The 21,339-nt window shown below is 39.4% G+C and overlaps 1 protein-coding gene across 13 annotated transcripts in view; it reads left to right on the forward strand.

Moving 5' to 3' along the window:
- The window catches only part of UTRN (utrophin), a 486,188-nt gene that overhangs the window by 126,682 nt on the left and 338,167 nt on the right, over positions 1-21,339 (forward strand). For all 13 annotated transcript variants that reach the window (XM_087865550.1, XM_087865558.1, XM_087865561.1 and 10 more), the window contains 10 exons: positions 1,894-2,097; positions 3,012-3,193; positions 3,901-4,051; positions 5,204-5,323; positions 6,971-7,072; positions 10,020-10,127; positions 10,410-10,589; positions 11,457-11,626; positions 15,117-15,240; positions 18,627-18,714. In XM_087865550.1, coding sequence (XP_087721676.1) covers positions 1,894-2,097; positions 3,012-3,193; positions 3,901-4,051; positions 5,204-5,323; positions 6,971-7,072; positions 10,020-10,127; positions 10,410-10,589; positions 11,457-11,626; positions 15,117-15,240; positions 18,627-18,714 — 1,429 coding nt within the window. The remainder of the gene's footprint in view (positions 1-1,893; positions 2,098-3,011; positions 3,194-3,900; positions 4,052-5,203; positions 5,324-6,970; positions 7,073-10,019; positions 10,128-10,409; positions 10,590-11,456; positions 11,627-15,116; positions 15,241-18,626; positions 18,715-21,339) is intronic.

A 21,339-nucleotide genomic window follows, 5' to 3' on the forward strand; every position in this document is an offset into this window, starting at 1 on the left:
TTCCTACAAACATATGCTGTAGAGATTACGTCGTCAGCAAATAATTCTTGCATTTCTCTGTAAATCAAACTTTCAGTTGAAAGTCTCTCTTGTTTCAATTAATACCTTCTGAACATTTGCCGGTAAATAATGCCTTCCACCTCACCCCTCATGGATCCTAGGGCCCATCTAAGTGACTGTTGCCTGGTCACTAACTGTCCTTGTGCTCAGATGTCCTCACTGTAGTCTAGAAGTTTGATTCTAACTGATATCCAGGGTTATTTTGTCTCCACAGTTTCAGGATTTTAGGTCCAGAACTTACCTCATTTTCCCTTCTCTGCCTTTGGCCCCATCTGTGCCTTAATTAGCCTGGGTTTCATCTGTGTTCTCCCTGATTAACTCCTGCGTATGGTTTACTGTGTCTGTTTGATTCTTCCGCCAAAATGTTTGTGGTGTGTGTTTTCTTTCTGTTCCAGCCTTCATGCTGATTAAAGGCCTCATCTTCTCTTTTAGTTTACAAGGCCCAGACTACCTCTGCAGTTCATCTCAGGCCACTGCACTGTAGTCATGGTGGACATTGTCTTCTCCTTCCCTAAGACTTTGCTCATGTGGGTTCCTGTCTATGAAATGCTCCGCCACCTACTATTTGTATGGCGAGCTTCCTGTCTTTTCTGTTTCCATGGGATTTTTTCAAAGAAGTCTTCCCTGAAAACCATCTCCATACACACACACACACACACACACACACACACACAAGTCTGCACACACTGTTTCTTGCTGTCACAGTATTTTCGTAAACTGTGTTAAGAATTTTAAATTGTTTCTTATGAGTATTGGGAAAACAATGAAAGATTTTAAGTAGGGATGTCTTGTGATGTGATTATGTTTTCCAAAGCTCCTTCTGCTCCTCTGTGGCAAGTGGATTGTGGAGGTGGGAGCATGGGTGACAGTGGTGAGCAGATGCTAGAAAAGTGAATTTGTCAATAGAAAGGTTATTGGTGACATTGTTCAAAGCCTTTTGAGGTGAGTGGTAAGGACCAAAACTGATCTGGAGTAAAAGGGAATGTTATCCAACTGTAGGTGCTAAATACATGAGCATTTCATATATTGTTCTCTGCAAGTTTTTGTATGTTTGAAACACATACGAATTGTGGATGAGAGGTAATAAAGTGGAGACAGGCTGCACGTGAATTTTAAAGAAGTGTTGCTCCAAACAGGAACCCATATGTGACCGAGATCGTTGATTTGGTTATAAGATTTTAAAGTATATGTGAAAATACTCCATTGCTTAGAAAGAGCTTGAGATAATTTTATCGCACAGGTCCTTAAAAAAGGCCAGCAAGTGAACTCGAGGGCAGTTGCCTCAAAAAATACCATCGGCACACCAGCCTGGATGTCTGACTATGTTTCAGTGTCTAAAATGCGATGAAAAATGCAATGTAGTAAAACAGGGGGTCAAAGCAGAGTTCCAGTCTCTATTTTTCTTTAAGTTATATCCATCCTTCAAGGCCCAACATGTTCCAGATTCACTCCAGAATTTTCCTGTTTTAGCCCTTAGTGAACTCAAATAGCATCCCTTGTTGGATCCATGGAATTTATAACTTTGCTAATAGCCATTTTATTTTTGTTCCAAAGTGATTCATGTGAGTTATTTCTCTCTCTGCAAGTGTATTAGAATTTCCATGAGTACAGAATCCAGGAGTGCATTCCACTTTTGTGCTCTTTGCCTTCCTTGCACATTTAATAAATGCCTTCTGCCTAGTTCATGGCATTGCGTGCCCAGCTCTTGAGAATTGGATGAATGCCGAGGTCGTGGTGGAACCTCCCTTAAGGTTCTCCATACAGCGTGTGTTTGTTGAACGCCTTCTTGTTTTCATGATGCTTGTGGGTGTTTTCTTGGGGTGGTTCTTCTAGAGCTCAGCGCTGGAGGAGGAGCATGAGGGTCCTGGAGCTGAAACCCCGAGCACTGTCACCGAGGTTGACATGGATCTGGACAGCTATCAGATAGCGCTGGAGGAAGTGCTCACCTGGTTGCTTTCCGCCGAGGACACGTTCCAGGAGCAGGATGACATTTCTGATGATGTAGAAGAAGTCAAAGACCAGTTTGCCACCCATGAAGTAAGTAATCTGTAGCTGATGAGAGGATATACCCACCATGGTGTCTGCGCCCCAGTCAGGGGCTCTACCCCGATGTGTGTTGTCTACTGACTTCTCCACAGGGAGGTCATGGCGTATGTTAGGCCTTGTGATATTTAAATAGGGCTTTGTTATAAAATGGCTGTGGGTGATTAGCTGTGCATTGGAATTGGATTTCAGGTTTTAATCTTATCATGACTTGTATATTCTGTGGAGCCACTGACAAAAATTAATGTGTCGTACTGCTTCTTTCTGAAGTTACAGTTATAGTGTTATATTTAAAACACAGCATGGCTAATCAATACACCAAATCGTTAGGCTCTGAGTGCTCCCTAGAAAGTGACTGTTTGCATTTATTGGATCATGAAGCAAATGTCATATCCAGTGTTCCTGCATAATTTTATAAAATGAAAATATCCTATTGTTTTGAGAATATGTATATATCGTGTTGTATTTGATTATACGGAGATTTCCTTTGATTAAGTAGGTTTTTTTTGGTGTGTTGGGATATTAATTGACAGGTTTTATTTGCTATTTTGATTTGAAAATAATAGAAACGGTAATATTCCTTAAGCAGTTCCTCTTGGGTGAGCATGGTGTTTTATTTATTCTATTTTCTCATAATCCCATGTTCACAATTGGTAGCATGATCAGCATTTATTTAAAAACAGCTGGTATTATCAGATGTAACACTGTCCTCTTTGATCTGTTCCCCTTTTTACTTCGGCCAGCTGCTTATTTCCTATATTCAGAGCTTAAACAATTGGATCAAAGTCTACTTTATTTATGCTCTACATGGCTGCGTTTTTCTGCAGCACTGATATTAGGCACTAACAGTTTATTAAGATTTTTTCTTCCATGAGCAGCCCACAAATCATAATGATGTACCTTTCTAGGCTTTTATGATGGAGCTGACGGCCCACCAGAGCAGCGTGGGGAGCGTCCTGCAGGCGGGAAACCGGCTGCTAACACGAGGAACTCTGTCAGATGAAGAGGAATTTGAGATTCAGGAACAAATGACCCTGCTAAATGCTAGATGGGAGGCACTTAGGGTGGATAGTATGGACAGACAGTCCCGGTGAGTGGAAGCAAAGAAAATTAACACTTTATTCCATCGACTGCGTTACCCAGTTTAGCTTAGTAAGAGAGCCTGCATGTCTGCAAAGACAAGATAATTTCAGAACTTGCCTTGTAAAATTTGCACCTTCCTTTTTGTAGTGTTGGCATTTTGTGTGATCTTTGTTTCCTCTTTGATATATTAACCGAATGAGTGGGTAAGGTTGGAACACAGAAATTAGCAGAAAAGGAGAAGACTTTCATATAGACGGTTATCTCTTCACACTATGAAAATCGGCTAGCCATGAACTCTATCTGAAGACAGGACTATGTAGTATTTATCTACAATTTCATCTGGTAACATTTTTTTAGAGCAGCCCCCCCCCCCATGGTTCATTTTATTTCATGTATCGTGTATTAAGGAGCAAGTGGCATTCCATTGCAATTTCCACCTATTTAATAAGCAGGAATTCCGGATTGAAGAAACAATGATTCTGATATGAATAGAGGGGGCTGTGATTTGCATCCTTTGACTCCCATTTAATTGACTCCATTTAGGAAAAAAGTAAAAGTGTTTTTTTCTTGTTTCTATGTTTAAAGACTAAATGGTACTTTCAATGGTTAGGCCAGACTGCATTCCCTTGCCCCTTGTCTTTGGTGCCTGGAGCATGTGTTTGCCTTTGCAAAGGGAAAAGGGAGTGGGGCTGATGTGTGTTTGTCCCTGGACAGGCTGCACGACGTGTTGATGGAGCTACAAAAGAAGCAGTTGCAGCAGCTCTCGGCCTGGTTAACGCTCACAGAAGAACGCATTCAGAAGATGGAAACTTGCCCCCTGGATGACGATTTAAAATCCCTACAAAAGCTGCTAGAAGACCATAAAGTAAATCTGGCTCATATTTCTTTTATACCTTATCAAATATGAAAAGGCAGCACTTAGCCTTCTAAGGGCTGGTGGCTTCTGTCATTCGTGCAGAGATGGGACACTTCTTCAGTGTTCTCTTTTATTCAGTGTCTGTTAGGGTGGAGTTCGTGGGGGTGTTACTTTTCTAAAGCCCGGGATGACAGTGCAGATAAAATTTTACGTAAGTATGTGTAGTTTTCTTAGGAAAGTACTTAGTGAACGTTCATAAGGCTTTTCAGGGTTTTTGTTTGGACCCATAAGTGGTTAAAGTCCCTAGTGTATTGGCATTAATGCAGGGGGTGGGCAAAGAGGCAACCCCTCAGATTTATCTCTACCTAATCCTTTAACGCGAGCTGTGTTTCTTCTGTGGTATAGGAGAGTGTCCGGCACCACAAGAGGAATTGAAATTTGGTAGACAATATAATTTGGTCACGCATTTAGAAGATAACTTTTCATAGTCAAGGAAGGGAAGAGTAAAATAGCCTCTCTGCAAATTGTTTGAAGAGTTTTTTCAGTGGATTATCTAGATAACTGATAAATAAAACTTAGGGATACATTAAACACGACTCACGAGGCATTTGACAACACTGTTGGTAGCATTTAAATAAATTGCCTATATACAAAAATTTTATGGCCTGTCATGCTTGGAGCCATGGAAAAGGGGAGAATGGAAGTTGTGCGTCTATCCTGAATTGCTTTCCTGGGTAGCTCATCTGAATAGCTTCTGACTTTCAGATACCATCCTACTTACCTCTCCCCTTGCATTATGCTTCACTAAAATGATTTGACTCTGTATGTTTTTTTTTGTCTTTTTTATCTTAATTTCTATTATATTCACTCAAGCCATCTATTCCAGTTTTTTTTTTTTTCCCGGAACTTATAATAAATGAGCGATGATATCTCATTTGTGATCTGTTGTGGCACTGCATTTTTCAACCTGCTTTGGTTCATAATGAAATGTAAAAATGTATAAGGGACTTGTTCATTAGTAGAACACTTAGGTTAATGATGGGAAATTTAAACACGATGCTTCATTAAGTGTCCTTAATTACTATCGACAGCTGAGTGGATTTTAAATAGGTAAATTTGAAGATAGTAGAAATAACGGTGTATCTTAATCTTTTTCCCTAGCGTTTGCAAAATGATCTTGAGGCTGAACAGGTGAAGGTAAATTCACTAACGCACATGGTGGTGATTGTTGATGAAAACAGTGGTGAGAGCGCCACTGCGGTCCTTGAAGATCAGTTACAGGTATGGACCCTGGAGATGGGCTACTTGCAAGGACCCTGTGGTCTGAAACCCTGCTATGGCACCCCCCTATTCTTCAGGTCCTGTCTCACTGTTCATTAGGGGACTACCCTAACCTTTAGTCTGTGCTTCCCAGTTGGGGTTTCCCAGCTTCTGGGTTTACAACAGTACTTCAGTATCTTTCCTTCCCTGCCCCCAGGCTGGATGGGCAAGGCTGCTTGTGGTCCCCAGCTTCCTCCTGCAAAATGAAATCTAGATTGGGAAGCACAGGAATTGAACTTGACAAGTACTATACAGACCGACTTCTCGCTCAGAATCACTTGAGGACTTTGTTAAAATGTAGATTCCCGGGCTCCACACAGACCTGAAGCCCTGGGAGTGGGGCCAGTATGTGTTTGAGAATTTCAGCTGTGTAGGGTTAAATATCCCTGCAGCTTTGGTAGATCAACGCGTGAGTTTCAACAACAGTTTTGGGAACCCCAATAAATTGCTGCTTTTTGTACAAAGGCTATAGTGTATCTGACAAGTGTTTAATAAGAGATTTATTAGTATTGTATTTGAACAGAATTTGGATTACCTGATATGATGTCACCAAATGATTTTCAGTCACTTTCAGACTATAATCTTATTATATGAAATTCTTTTTCTTTTATAACATTTAAAGTTAGCCAGTGGTTCTGAGCCTTTTTGCTGTAGCAGTACTTAGTTATTACAGTAACCTAAGAGCTAGGCATTCATGTCTTGCCTATTTAACAGTGAGGAGACTGAGATTCATTCAGAAAGGTCATGGGATGCCACTGAGATTTAAGTAGGCAAATTTTCACACCAAGACTGAAGACCTGTCTTTTGGCTCTGATTTCATGTTCTACAAAGCTTACTCTGATATTAAATATTGAAGTAGTATAATATGAATTAAATAATTCCTTGCACATGTAAGTAACGTAGAAATTAAATGTAGCATTTGTTCATCATTATTTATAAAATGGTAATAAAATAATTAGTTGGGAAAGTCATCATGAGTAATGATTTTTAAACAACCAAATTTATTTATTTAGCATTGCTAATACTCCTAAGATTCTATTCCTGATTTTTATGTAATATAAACAGAAAGAATCAATTAAGCATTTTTTTTAATCTTACAGAAACTCAAAACAGTTTTTGTAAGGTTAATTTTTTTTTTTTTTTGTAATTTTGGTATTCCATATGGAAATTTGCTTGGCATGTAAAAGGTGGTTAATTGATGCAATGAATTTTTTGAAAAGATAATTACAGCCTGAAAAATTTGAAGCACAAAAGGGTAGATATGTATGCTCTCTTCTGAAGATATGTGTAAAAATGTCAAATTGTCATATAAAAACCACTGATATGGAAAGAGCAGGAATTTGGAGTCAAAAGTTAAAGAATAGAGTTCTAGCTGTACCACTTTCTAGCTATGTAATATGCAACAGTTAAATTCTATGGAAATTAGTTTTTCTCATCTATAAATTTATAGGATTCATCTGTATTATTTTAAAGCAATTTTTATTAAAAATATTTTTCATAAATTGCTACTCTGTAGTAAAGGGCAATGGATGTCATGAATTTCTTTAAGGATCATTATAACTATCTTTTAAGGTTCTGTTGACAAAGGACGGTTTCTTCCTTTACTAGAAACTTGGTGAACGTTGGACAGCAGTGTGCCGTTGGACTGAGGAACGTTGGAATAGGTTACAAGAAATCAATATATTGTGGCAGGAATTATTGGAAGAACAGGTATGAAACTGTTATCCATAATGGGCAAGACAGATAGTGAAAAGTAACCTATCTTTAATGATGGCATTACGATAAACTTGTCTTAACTTTCCTTTGAAAGGAAATTACACAATGTTTATTATTTTCAAAATCAGATTTCTATGCATTTTATAACTGATCAGGTAGCCTATTCATAGAAATCACATTATATGGCTTCATTGTAGTAACACTTAATTTGATGTGTTAATTACTTAGAATGTTAGTAGTTAGACATTCTGCTTTCATGATTATGATTTTTTATTGTATTTGTGTTGGGTATTGAGTTTGAACTGGTATCAACATTATAGTGCCTAGCAAATTTAACTCAGTAAGTAATGCATAAATGAGTCCACTCAATGCTTTGTGAATTTTAAATCACCATTTTTCTTGATTTTTAACCAGAATAACTACTGAAATTAATAAGAAAATATTATTTAGCAACACCATTAATTTAATACTGGGTTAATACTGTATTGTTTCCAATAAAGATTACTACAGCAAATGAGACTTTCAGTCAGAGTGGTGGCCCTTTGCCCACCCTCCATCATTCCAGAAGAGCAACCATCAAAACAGAATAAAAATAAGCAAAACTTTTCTCCCAAAATGTCAAACATTTGTGGTTTTAGAAAATAAACAGATACTTTTTTCCCACATTTCAGTGTCCATTTAGATTCTTTTAAATGCATTTCATTTCCATCCACAAAAAGCAACTATATTCTTTTCAAGGGATAAAAACAAGTGTAGGATGTTTTGTGGTTTACTAAATATGGTAGCAGAGAGAACATCTAAAAAGTAAGTTGTAAAATTTGTCCCAGTATAAATTGTTAATCACTACCTCCTGCCCCCAGTCTTTGGACAGAATTTTCTTATTAAGAATCCTTTGATGGATCTTATTCTGACTTCTGAAATATTTACATTTCACTTTATAAATGTTTATATTTACTTGGACCCTTGTATTCAGGTCAAGGAGTCACAGAGAGTAATTAAATTTTACTTCAGTAATGACAGTAGGAGACATTGATTGCTAGAGAAAACCAGTGTTACTCCTCTACTAAGTAAAATAATTTAAAATTTGGAAATACTTTTAATTTGGTAATTAAAAAATATTTTAAAAATAGGGAATGACTAGTATTTCGGCCGTTTTTATTACGTTAGATTTAAAACTAACCTTTGAATGGCTTTCTGTTAGTGTTAGGCATGGAGAGTCTTGTTAAGATGTAGAATTGGAGCCAACATTGGTACTTAATATATAGCTAATTTGCTTTTGCGTGGAATGAGACTAAATAAACTGAATCTGAATTAAAAAAATCTTTCAAGAGACTATCTTTCACTTGGTCGCAGAACCTTTACGACAGTTAGAAATGGGCTCTGAGAATTAGTTCCAAACTTGTGCAGGATAGGCCAAGTTTAAGTGTGGCATGCAGATCTCCAACCTACCTTTCCAACTTTAGTTTTCCCTCCGTCCATCTATGTACCCGGGTTCAAACCCTGAATTCCCAGTTTGTAGCCCATTCCTAGACTGTCAGTGCCATGAGACTAGTGCTGGTTCTTTTTCACGGTTCTATTCCCAACGCACGGCACATTGTAACTTCCTCATTGTTTGTGTTATTGTTTTGTTTTCGTGTTTTTGAAAGAGTGAACGTATTCAGTTTGTTTTCTAGCCTCTGTTTCCATTTAAGATGGGGTATCTGCTATGGAATGTCTTTTTACCAGTTTTTTCAGTTTTGAGTTCTCCTCTTCCTCAAGGAACATGTAGTCATCTATAAACTACCTCATCATCCCCCACTACCCTAAAACTGGAAGTCATTTCTTCTTTGGATTTGCCATGATATTTAATGTGTGTGTGTGTGTGTGTGTGTGTGTGTGTGTGTATTTAATTACCAAATTAAAATAGAGTGCAGAGACCATTATGTAATATTATATTTTTATTACATAAATATATATTGTTATATATTACAAATATAAAATAAACTATTATAGATATATTTTTTATGGCGTCTGCACTTTCTTTTGCCATAGGTTATTTATGTGCATATTTTACGACCTTTACTATACTGAGGACAGGATCCCTGTTTGCCATTTAATTTCTTAATATTCACCTTTTTCTCTTTGGGGGGGAATATAGAAGCAAGGAATAACTATTAAACTGATAAATAAAATAGTTGGGGAAAGAATTGATCCTGCTGCGAACACAGAACCCAGATTTTCTCCTCCAACTATATAGAAAAGAGCTTCTGTGGCAGATACTATATTTTGGGAAGAATTATTCCAATGTAGCCATTGGGTTTTCCACCCCTCTTTCAAGTTTATCTTTCTACATTACTAAACATCTTCTGCATGTTGGCCAATGAGGTTTAAACATCTTTGTGTTAGCTTTGGACTATCCTTAAACTTTCTCTTTGAATCACAATTGCTGTTGAACTTGGAGCATTAGTGTGGTTTTCCTGAATGATGCTGTGGAAAACCGTTGGCTTTGGGGTGTGGGTTTTGATCTGATTCTCTCATTAACTAACCAAGTGATCTTGAACATAGAATGGCTGATCTCTCTTTCCTCCCTGAAATGAGGGGCTGGGACAGGACAGTTCCCAAGCTTCCTCCTTCCTCTAGAGAGTTATAATGTGATTCTTTTGGAGACTTGGATAGTTGTTGTATTTAGCCTTTTAGATCCACCTACCACCCTGAGAGTTTAATTACCCAGGTGTGGGGCTAATGTCAGGTTGATCTGTTGCAAATCTGAGAAGGATACTATCTTAAACAAAGATGTATTTCTAGGCCATTCATGCCTCAAGCTTGGGTGTTTGAAGTCCTTCCTAGCCTAGGTAAGAGTGAAGCCTCAGTTAGCATAAAAGTTAGAGATTTGGGAACTTGATTGAATTGAATTACCAAATGATTCTCCAAATATATTTCTAACTTTTGCTATTACTTGTAGTGCTTGTTGAAAGCTTGGCTAACTGAAAAAGAAGAGGCTTTAAATAAAGTCCAGACAAGCAACTTCAAAGACCAAAAGGAACTAAGTGTCAGCATTCGACGGCTGGCTGTAAGTGTTGTCAATGTCGACATCTGTCTTGTAAGCCTGTGATGTTTTAGTGTTTCATATCGTTGGCTAATGCAGTTTAGTGAATACAGATTATGACTCATTACCTGACACTAGAGTGCTGCCGTGTAATGATCTAGAACCAGGAATCTTATGTTTTAGCATTAGTGAACTGCATAGCAAGTAAATTTTACTATGAAGTGTATGTTGACATTTCCTGACTGGGGAGCAGGAATATTGAGTCCTTTTAAGAGGGAGTCATCTAATAAATATTTGAAATACTAGATTTTGAAGGAAGACATGGAAATGAAACGTCAAGCATTGGATCAGCTAAGTGAGATTGGCCAGGATGTGGGTCAATTACTTGATAATCCCAAGGCATCTAAGAAGATCAACAGTGACTCAGAGGAACTAACTCAGAGATGGGATTCTTTGGTTCAGAGACTAGAAGATTCCTCCAACCAGGTACCTTTTGCTTTGGATTGTATGTTGTGCCGTGAAGTAGAAATTAAGTGTTCAGGTTAGTTTTAGTTTTTATGCGGTAAAAGAATAGTAGGTAAACTGCAAACTAAAAAGCAGATTCCTTACGCCTAGCTTACCATAAAATTGAGAAATTGACATGTCAAAAATCTTTACTTTTCTGAAGTAAAATTTAATAGATCTTCAAAAAAACTTATTAATATCCAGCAATTTAACTCTTAGTAAACTGATAACGTTTAGATATGAATCCATTAAATCATCTTTAAATCTTAAATAATCTCATTAATTTAAAAAATATATATTAGTGAATTGATTGAAAATACAGCTTTGGTTTGTACATGGATGTTTGTAGCAGTGTTATTTACAATAGCACAAAAGTGCAACAGCCCAAATGTCCCATCAACAGATGGATGGATGAACAAGTGTGGTCTATCCATTCAATGGAATATTATCTGGTGGCTAACGACATGAAGTGCTGACACACGCTACAATGTGAATGAACCTTGAAAATATTATGCTAAGCACAAGAAGCCGGTCACAAGATTCAATGCACTGTCATTCTATCTCTGTGACATATCCAAAATAGGCAAATCCGTAGAGATAATAGATTAGTAGTCACCAGGGGTGGATGGGGGAGAGAGGATGGGGAGTGGCAGACTATTAATGGGTACGGAGTTTCTTTTGGGGAAATGACAAAACTTCTGCAATGAGAGAGCGGGGTGGTAGCACAACTCTGAACATACTGGTGACCACTGAGCTGTTACCGTTGAAGGGAGGACGGTATGGCCTGTGAATTAGAGCTCAATAAAGCGGTGACGAAACATTCAAACATCTGGCTGATTTATCCTTCAGGTGACTCAGGCGGTGGCAAAGCTGGGGATGTCCCAGATCCCTCAGAAGGATCTTTTGGAGACTGTTCGCGTACGAGAACAAGTAACTACGAAAAGGTCGAAGCAAGAACTGCCCCCTCCTCCTCCCCCGAAGAAGAGACAGATTCCCGGGGATCTCGAGGCTAAGAAAAAGTGAGAACAGATAGAGTTTTCCAAACACAGTACCACCCATCATGGATTTTTGTACTAATCACTAATCCTATGCACATCCAGATGTAATTATTGTTACGGAAATTCAGTTCCCCAACCTCTCACTAGCCCGTGTTCTCCTCCACACGGGCTAAGCACCCGAGGGTCTCAGGTGATTTTATTTATCCTGTGTTCAATCTGGAAAACTGTGTGGCGAACCCTTCCTTCTTCCTTTCCGCTGTCTGCTTCGGGAGGATCCTTGTTTGTTCCTTCTTCCACTGTGAGAACCCTGGCAGTTTTGCTTTTGATAGCTCTCCTGATTCTTTGTGCCTCTCTTTCCTCTTCTTGCCATTCAGAAATACTAAATGCAGGAAAGTCATTCCTTTGTAACTCCCTTTTTCCTCTCATTCTTTTTTCACGTTTTCTTTCTTCCTTTGTTAATTCCTTTGTCAGATTCATGGACACATTCTTTATGTTTGGCTTAAAGATCCAGTCTTTGACAGAAAACGTCTTTTTTTGGTCTTACTGATTCAGAGGAAACGCAGGCTCTTTAGAAAAGGACTAATCACAGCTGATATAACTTGGGCATTTACTAATGGCAGCTACTCTGCGGAGCTGGGCTGTGTGACACCCCGGTAATGTGCCTCACCCGTGCTCTAGCAGCCAAGCCGTAAATCAGCGCTTCTCTTCTGTCCCTTTTACGGGAGAATCCCAGTGCTTGGATAAATGGGCAATTATTTTGGGCCTGAATAAAAATGATACGATTTCCCCAATGTAGCTTCTGTTAGACGAAGCGGGATTCAATTTTACCGGATGATTTTCATTTTGATAATCGGGCTGCGTTTGTGCCTCCCGCCAGCATCTCCCTGCAGGGCCAGACCGCCTCCGAGGAGCAGGGGGCAGCTGCGGAGCCTTGGCTTTTGGAGCGAGCCAAGGCAGCACAGAAGAAGATGCTGCTGATGTTAACACTGCCATACAGCTCTTCTTCCCTGAGTGTTTATTTTCTGCCAGGTAGATCTGGTAGTGGGTCTCGCCAGCGCTGACTCGGTGCATTCGGAAGCAGGTTGTAAAAGACTAAGGGTGCAGAACTATGAAATCTACAACATGAGCATGTTGTTGAGAGAGTGCAGTCTGCTGGAGGAAACAGAATCCTGTACCAAAGGTGATCTAAACAATGAGGTCATTGATTCGCTCCCATTACAAGAAGTCCAGAGACACGGCATGTTGATGGGGTGGTGGGGCTCAGCACCCTGCCACCCTGCCTGTCCAAGTATGTGCCTTTCACCATCATGCTTGTCCTCTCGTGGTCCCGAGATCCTGCTGTACCACTGGGCATACAGCCTTGTATAACCTGATATATGTAGGAAGGGCAGTTTTTCCTTATCTTTTTTTTTTTTGTTTGTTTAAATCAGAGAGAAAGGCCTTGCCTAGAAGACATTGGTTACCTTCCCCCGTGGTCTCATTGGCCAGGATTCAGTCACTTGCCCCACCCTGGGTGCCTGGGACGTTGAGACTGTTTGGCTTTTTTGGTCTAACTGTGTTCCGGGGGAGTTGGACAGCACAGAGAAGTGTGGGGAGGGGTGTGTCTGTTGGTTGGGCACCCAGGTGTGAGTGCCCACTCTTCTAGTCCATGATTTGACTGATGCAGAAATTCCTTCAGTTAATTCTTAGACAAGCAGAAGCTTGTGTATGTCCAGTTCATTATGTCAGAAGGCAGTGAGGTCTCGTTATTAGAAAGGTTATTTTTATGGGCAGCCAAGTCCGCCCCCTTCATGTCTCCCCTTGTGTACTGGTTCTGTTTTCGGGGACGATGTAGAGTCCCAGCAGTCCTCTTCAGTGTGGGGCCTCGTCGGTATGGGAGGGGGTTTCACACTCCCATTGCTATTGGCCTACAGTGGAGAGTATTCTTAACCACTCCGAGTGTGACCTGCCTTCGAGACCCTTTAATACCTTCAGTCTGCTGTAGAAACCACTATTAGCTTGTCTCAAAAATGGGCTGTCTGAGCAGATGTGAGCTCAGTACAGTTTAGAATACCTGCTTCAGAAATGGCAGTTTATGTCCCCCTCTTTGTCTTTCCTTGGTACTGCTGGTGGCTGTCTTTACCAGGGGGAGGGATGGAGGCACAATTCTTTCTGGTAATGGAGATCTCTGTTAATTTTCCGCTCTGTAAAAACCAAATATTCATAATTCACCAGAAACACTTTAAGCTGTTACTCAAAAAGAATCAGACAAGCTGTGCTTACCTTAAAGTACCTAAAAATCCTCAGCAGCTGTGTTGAGAGGCCGTGTGGGTAGAGGCCTGGTGAGGAGGACCCACCGAGCTCCACCATCTATAGCTTTGTGGCCTGGGGCAGTTATTTAAAACCTCCCTGAGCCCCATTTTTCCAGCATTAAAAAGGCTAATAATAGTCTAGGCCTCTCAGGGTTGTTGTGAGGATAACTTGAGTTAATAATACACGCAGAACACTTAGCAAAGGGCTGGGTATGTGGCCGACAATCAGTGAGTGTTCCCCTCTTGCCCCTCCTCATGGTGGTTTCCACAGGCCTTCTCGAGTTTGTCCACTCTTTTCCTTCCCGTCATCACATCTCTGCTCTGGCTCCCGGGACCACCACAGCTGCTATCCTTTGGTCTTGCCTCTCTTCTTTCTGCACGGTGAACACTGTGTGATGAACACAATCATGCCAGTGCTTTCAAGCCTTCACTGGCTCTCTGTTGCCCTTCAGTTGTGCCCAGACTCCTTAGTCTGTCCTGCAGGGCCTTCTGGGAACGGGTTGGTGTGGCTTTCTGCCATGTTGGCAGTGGTCCTTCCCTGCCTAGTACTCACCATTCCAGCCACACCTAGCCACTTGCTCTTTGCAGTGGGGTCCTCCTTCTCTTTGTTCTCCCTTTGCAAGGAATGCTCCTGGGCATAATACCGCTGTTGTGCTCCAGGAAGCCATCCCTCCCTGACTGAATCAGGAGCCATTACTGTGAATTCCTGGCATTCGCACCTGGCGAGTTCTCTTGTGTTTTTGCCCCAACTAGACTGGAAGCTCCACGGGGCCTGGGATTGTGTCTGACTTACCTTCATATCAAGAGCCCAGTCCAGTGCCTGGCATATACCGGACTCAAGAATCACGTTAAATTAAAGGACGCATTGACTTTAAGGATCTCTTTAACTGTGTTTTCCTGTTAGTTTCTAATCAAGCCTTTTTCATTATCTACAGGAGTTTTCATTATCTACAGAAAACAAATGATTTCTTACAAAGTTTAAAAATTATTCAATTATCGAAACATTATTTATTAACACGACAATATTATTCCTCTCTTCAAACTTTTAATTTTAAATGCGTGATTTTATTTTGTGTGGTTACTCTACGTCTATGTTGCCTTTTTTTGAGGCATATTTAGAACACGTGCCTGGTGGGTGTTTTGATGGCTCTGTATCTTGAGCCAAGTGAAACAATAGAACAAGAGGAATGACAAACAGTAACATCTGAATCTTAAATCAGGTTTGATGCCGTGAGTGCAGAACTGTTGAACTGCATTTTGAAATCAAAGACTGCCATTCAGGCCGCAGAGATAAAAGGGTATAAGAAGATGCAAGAGACTTCAGAAATGAAAAAGAAGTTGAAGGTAAAACATAAAACAAAAATATCCTTGTGAATAAAATATTTCATCGGGTTTGATTTGCTGTTGACATAAAGGTGCGATGGGATCCAAAGGCTTCCTGTAAAATAAATATAGCCATAAGGTAGCTTTTAGAACATTGTAGTAAATTTTGAATCAATCAAGCTGGCTGGCAATCAGATCCCTGTGCGGAGGGACATATTTTTTTGCCCCTTTTCCCTAACTGCTGAGATGTGCAGGAAGGAATGCTTCGAAGGTGATCCAGTTACTAGTATTATTTTTTACCTTGATTAGGTCTACCTTAATCTAGTCCCTAATAATTTATGACTTTGTGTATGCTGAAGATATTTTACACTCTGAATGCAACAAGTGATTTCAAATCTCAGAATCCTTTCAATATATCATTAGAGAAGAGACACATTTAAAAAAAATAAATACTGTGAAAACCTATGGGATCTTAGCTCTGCTACGTTGTACTTCATGTGTGTTACTGTAAATTGTGACAGGAGATTGTAGTGATTTAAGTCTTTGGTGTTGATTAAGTGCGTGTACATCCTTTCATGACAAGTTTGGACACCTAGAGCAAGTGTGTAGTCCCGTCCATGTTGGTGATGGAGTTTGTGAAGAGTTTGGAGAACATTTCCAAAACGAGATGTGTGTCGATATCAGTGGTGTAAGGCAGAACCTGGTAGTGCCGTGGGGGCTGAGAGGAGGCCAGGACTGCAGTAGTCTCTGTGTTCACTGGTGGAGCCCAGACGGTGAGGGAGCACCACGCTGGGACCAGAAGGCACTTGCTTGGAGCGGGGTGGGGAGGCACAGCAGGCGGGGGTGCCCCTGAGCAGAGGCATGGAGGTGGACACGTTGGTTGTGTGAGGTTTTTTTTGTTCAGTTTAGTGCTAGGTGTGTGTGGAAGAGGAGTAGAGAGTTAAGGTTGGAGAGGCTGTTTGGAGTCACACCCTGGGTGACTTATTACATTTGGGTGAGAACTTTGGACTGATTCCTATATTATCGCTGCGTTGTATCTGTTCTTTATTTAGAGTCACCATGGACTGTTGGCTTCCAAATCCAAAGGATGGGTTTGTTTCCTTATCAAACCTGCTGCCTCGGCAGCATTTGCCACCGTTTACCCTTCCCTTCTTCTTATAGTCTCACGGCCCTTGTCTTTTGTGGCCAAGGATTCTTCTAAAATATAAATCTGATCAGGTGGCTTGGGTGGTTGCAACTAATGGCTTCTCACCGCAATGGGGACAAAATCAACATGTCCTTGACGTGCGCCCGGAGCTACTGCCCTCCTGAATCCCGCTCTTTGCTCACTTCCCTGCCTTCACCACACGGGCTGTTTTCCATGCTCAGAATGGCCCTTATTCAGCCTTTGTGCTGTGTGGCTGAAAAGCCCTCTACTCCAGGAAGCCTCTTTTAGCCTCATTAGGAAGAGTTAAGTGATTCATCTTTGGACTTCCATGTTGCTTTGGCCGTACCTCTGTGAAAGCCCTTATTGCCTTTATGTCATTATTTGTTTCTATGCCTGCCTGTGAGTGCTTAGCAGTGAGGATAATTTCCCATCGAACCCTCTATTTTCAGCACTCAGCAAGTTCTTGGCTGATGGAAGGAGGGAATGATGGCTGTGGAGAGGCGGACGTGGGAGGCTGTTAGCCTAGAAGCACCATTATCTGAGCCCCCTGTACAGGGGGTCGGGAGGGCCAGAAGGGAGAGCTGTGGTGCATCATTTCGTAGGCTTCTTACAGCGCTGAAAAACCAATAGATGATACTAATGGGCATTTAACAACCGGATTCTCAAAGGCAGAGAATTTGGAAGTTACAGTGATCTTTATGGAACAAGTTCCAGAAAATATTAATAAGTTAAATTCCATCCTATGATCTAGAAACAATTTTACTCCTAGAAGTTGTTACTATAATATTTGAGGGAATAAAAATAAGGACTGTGTTTGTTACTGTGAGGCACGATTGGCAGTTCCCATGCTTTCCTTCGATATTTATAAGTTCACTTATTTTGTTGTTTTAGACACAGGTAGTGATAGATGCCAAAAGGGTTGGAAAAATGTAAAGTGAAGAAAAGTTAAGCATCACTTTAATCTCTAATTTTTCTTGGAAATTGGGGAAAGGGCAGCTTAACTGTGTTTTAGTGAAGGACTGCCTTGTTCCAACTGATGCCACAGCTGGGTGGAGAATCCCTCGTTCAGTCTGTCATCATCACACAAAGTAGCAAAAAATCAATGTGTATAGAACAATTTGTAATAATTCTTCTCTAGTTTGGTGACTTTCTGCATTGATACTTAGTTTAACAAAAGCAAGTGGTGTTTCTTTGAATCTCTTGTTATTTCTTCATCTTTGACTGTAAATTAGTCACATTAAAGTTGTGCAGATCACAGTAGGATGCTTATTGGGTAGTGCTTATACATACAGTAGTTAGAAGTGGGATTCTTCTCTGGGTTATCTGGTTGAAATAATACGGGTTTCCTAGAAGTTTTGATTGTGCAGTTATGGGCACTATTGGAGTAGTTAATTTTATCCGTTGTGGATTGAGGAGTGGGAGAAATTTCAGATACTGACTGTCCATGCATACACATGTGTGTGTGTATATGTCTTCATGATTTTGTTCAACCCTTCCTTACTACTTCTAGAAAGATTTTGTCTGCCTTGTCTTGAGATACAGGGACATTGAGAACATCAAACTATAGATACATAAGTATTAAAATTAAGAGCTGCTCTTCAAACATATAGAACAAAATGCTTTAGTTTGTGTCCCAAATCATAGTCATAGTTTAAAATTATGTATGAATTATGCTTGTGGTTGAAGTTTGCATTAGATCCTAAACTTAATATAATATCAACAAATAATAACGAGGCTCAAATATTTCTATTTTTCTTGTTAATTAATTTTTGTCCAGTGATCTCGGTCATAGAATACTCAGTTCATTTGACTTGAACAGTTATTTTTATTGTGTGGCATGGACACTGAAGTTATGTATGTAAATAGATATCCTGGATCTAAAACACTAATTTTAATTGTTTTCTCTTGATAGGAACTCATAATTGTATTGTACAATTTTTTTCTTATAAAAATAATCAAAGTTTTTTTTTAAGTTACTTTTAAAGTAATCAAATTTGAATCAGTTTTTTTTTAAGGTAAACTTTTTTTAAAGTTTATTTGTTTAAATTTGCCTTTTGAAATTTAATCAGCTTTGGCATTCTGTAGGGCAGCTTGGAATTGCGTAGTTTGTCTTGTAGTATTTCTCCTATGTCAACTTTGACCGTAACACTGAAAGATAATGTGGGAGGGACACGAACCCTGAAAAACTTACAATAGCGTGAACACTACGTTCATTGAGAAGAAAGTTTGCAGTATTCTTAAATTGGAATTTTATTTCCAGGGATTAGAAAAAGAACAGACAGAAAGAAGCCCCAGACTGGATGAATTAAACCAAACCGGACAAATCCTTTTGGAGCAAATGGGGAAAGGTGAGATGCTTGATTTTTTTTTTTTTAAATGATTTTAGATGGTAGCATTGAATAATATTTATAGTTTGACAAATTATATGTTTAACACTGTAGACTTTTCCTTTTTTTTTTTTTTTTTTTGCTAGAAAAGTGGTTTTCAAAATTTTTTTAGGTAACAGAATCTTTTTTCAAATGAAATCCTATGCTGAAGCTGGTTATATAAAACAGATAAAAGGGAAGTCGTTCTGCTTTTATATAGAGTCAGACAGCCCAAAACTCTGGTAACTTAGCGGAGCAGTTGAAATCCACTGCATGGAAGATTTTAGAATCTCCTTCTTTAGGGTTATGTACTGGGAATTTGTTTTGGAGAGGGGTGGCAACAGAAAATTTTATTTTGGCGATATTTAGGAAATGAAGTTGCATTAAGGTAAATTCATTAAAGTTATTCGATTCTTGATCACTTTCAAATTAATATGTTAATTTACTGCAGATATCGTTTTATAGTTAAATTTGATAAGGTGTTACTTGTATTTGAAATTTTTACCTTTATTTGAGGACTTTTTTTCTTTGCTATTAGCCCTCAGTGACTCAGGGGAGTGGAAAGATGAATATTTTTGCTATCGGGTTTGCATATGATACTTTGGTCTAGCTCTGAAAGACCTTTCTTGTAAGTCCTATTCTTATTCCAATGACGGTAAATGCTTTGGAGGTCTGCTGCAATACTCTTTGACATAAACCATACACACCCAAGGCAGAATTAGGAATATTAGTTTGATAAGAATCTTTGGTGTAGTGGTTTTCAATCTGTTTATTTTTTAACTTTTTATTCTGGAAAATATAAATATATGCAATGCAAACAGAATAGTATAATGAAACTCCTTGTAGCAATACCCAGCTTCAGTAATTAATGGTACTCTGCCATTCTTGAATTATCTATACCTCTACTCATTCCTCACCCCCGTGTTATTACTATTATTGTTTATAATTTTTTAAAAAGTGAAATTTGCGAGGCACCTGGGTGATTCACTTGTTTAAGTGTCCAACTCTTGATTTCAGCTCAGATCATAACCTTAGGATTGAGCCCTGCACTGAGCTCCTGCCTCAGGGGGGAGTCTGCTTGTCCTTCTCCCTCTGCCCCCTGCCCCCACCACTCATGTGCTCTCTCTCTCTAAAATGAATAATTAAATCTTTAAACAAATAAAGAGTGTAATTTACTTACATTTAAATACATGAAACTTAACTGTGTTGTTTTGACAAGCCTATACCCACATAACAGTATATAGAAAAATTCCATCTCTCCAGAAAGTTTCCCGATGTCCCTTATGATTCATTGATCCTCCCCCTAAAATCACATTTTTAAAAACTTTAGATTATTTTTGCCTCTGCATTTAAAAAAAATGTAAGTTAATTATACACACACACACAAACTGGACATACACACATACACACATTTATACACAAAAATACATGTGTCCAGTATATGTCCATTTATTGGGAAATTATGCAAATATACCACTGTCAATCCATAGATGTTAGTGCAGCTTAATTTCTTTCTTTTTTAAAAAAAATATAAATAGTGCAGGTATTTATTAAAAAATGATATTTTCATTCAAAATCCTCCTGGCTCAATGTCTGGGTTACCTGGGTATGAGCACCCCACTTGAAAGTTACTCTTTCAAAAATTTACTTTAAAGAGATCTAGAGATACGGAGAGACCATGATTTTCCTTGAGATGCAGATTCTTTCAATAATTACAATAAATTGTGTGTTGAATTTATGTCATTTACAACTGGAGATTCTTCACTTGCACATCAATATTGCGGTTTGGGAACCAGGTTTTGTCTGGTGTGAACGTGGGCTACTTTCATGAGTCTGGGTACTGAATTTGCCCTCATTTCTGCATCAGCTTTTAGGTGGTGTGGCAGGATTTGGGTGCTAAGGCTGGTGGGGAAAACTACAGAGGGGAGAAGTTGGTGAGAGGCACTATGTTACAGTGAGAATAGCAGCAAATTGGGAAATCGGAGACCTTGAGGTCTCCTACCCTTTTCTAGTTTTGTGAACCTAGGCGAGTCATGTAACCCATTTGTGTCTTTGCTTCCTCACCTGGAAAGTGAGGCATTCACTAGCAGAGTATAGCCTTTGTTGCTTGCATTCTTACTGTGAATAGGCATCTACTAAAATACATACTCTGGAAACTGAGTTCACGTGAAAGTGCTACTTGTAAAATATCAAGTTCAATATTGGGGAATATATCATTCAAGGCTTTGTAAAGGAATGAATTTCATGACATAATGTAGACTTGTTTAATTTCATGGGAAACCCTTTATATTTTTCATCACTGTGTTTTTTGGAACATTGGTAGGACTGGAAATGCATTCATTACAGGATCCTAATTTTATTTATTTAGTTTTTTAAAGATTTATTTTAGAAAGAGAGAGAGAGAAGGGGGAGGGAGAGAGAGAGAATCCTGAAGCAGACTCCCTGCCGAGCATGCAGCTGACATGGGGGCTTGATCCCAGGACCCCAAGACCATGACCTGAGCCAAAATCAAGACCTCGCTGCTTAACCCACTGAACCACCCAGGCACCCCCTAATTTTATTTATTTTAAATGACACATTTAGGGTGGGATGGGAATCTGGGCAATG

This window comes from Ursus americanus, chromosome 11, assembly GCF_024610735.1.
Source record: "Ursus americanus isolate L20-20 chromosome 11, mUrsAme1.1.p, whole genome shotgun sequence".
In the NCBI taxonomy this organism is placed as follows: domain Eukaryota; kingdom Metazoa; phylum Chordata; class Mammalia; order Carnivora; family Ursidae; genus Ursus; species Ursus americanus.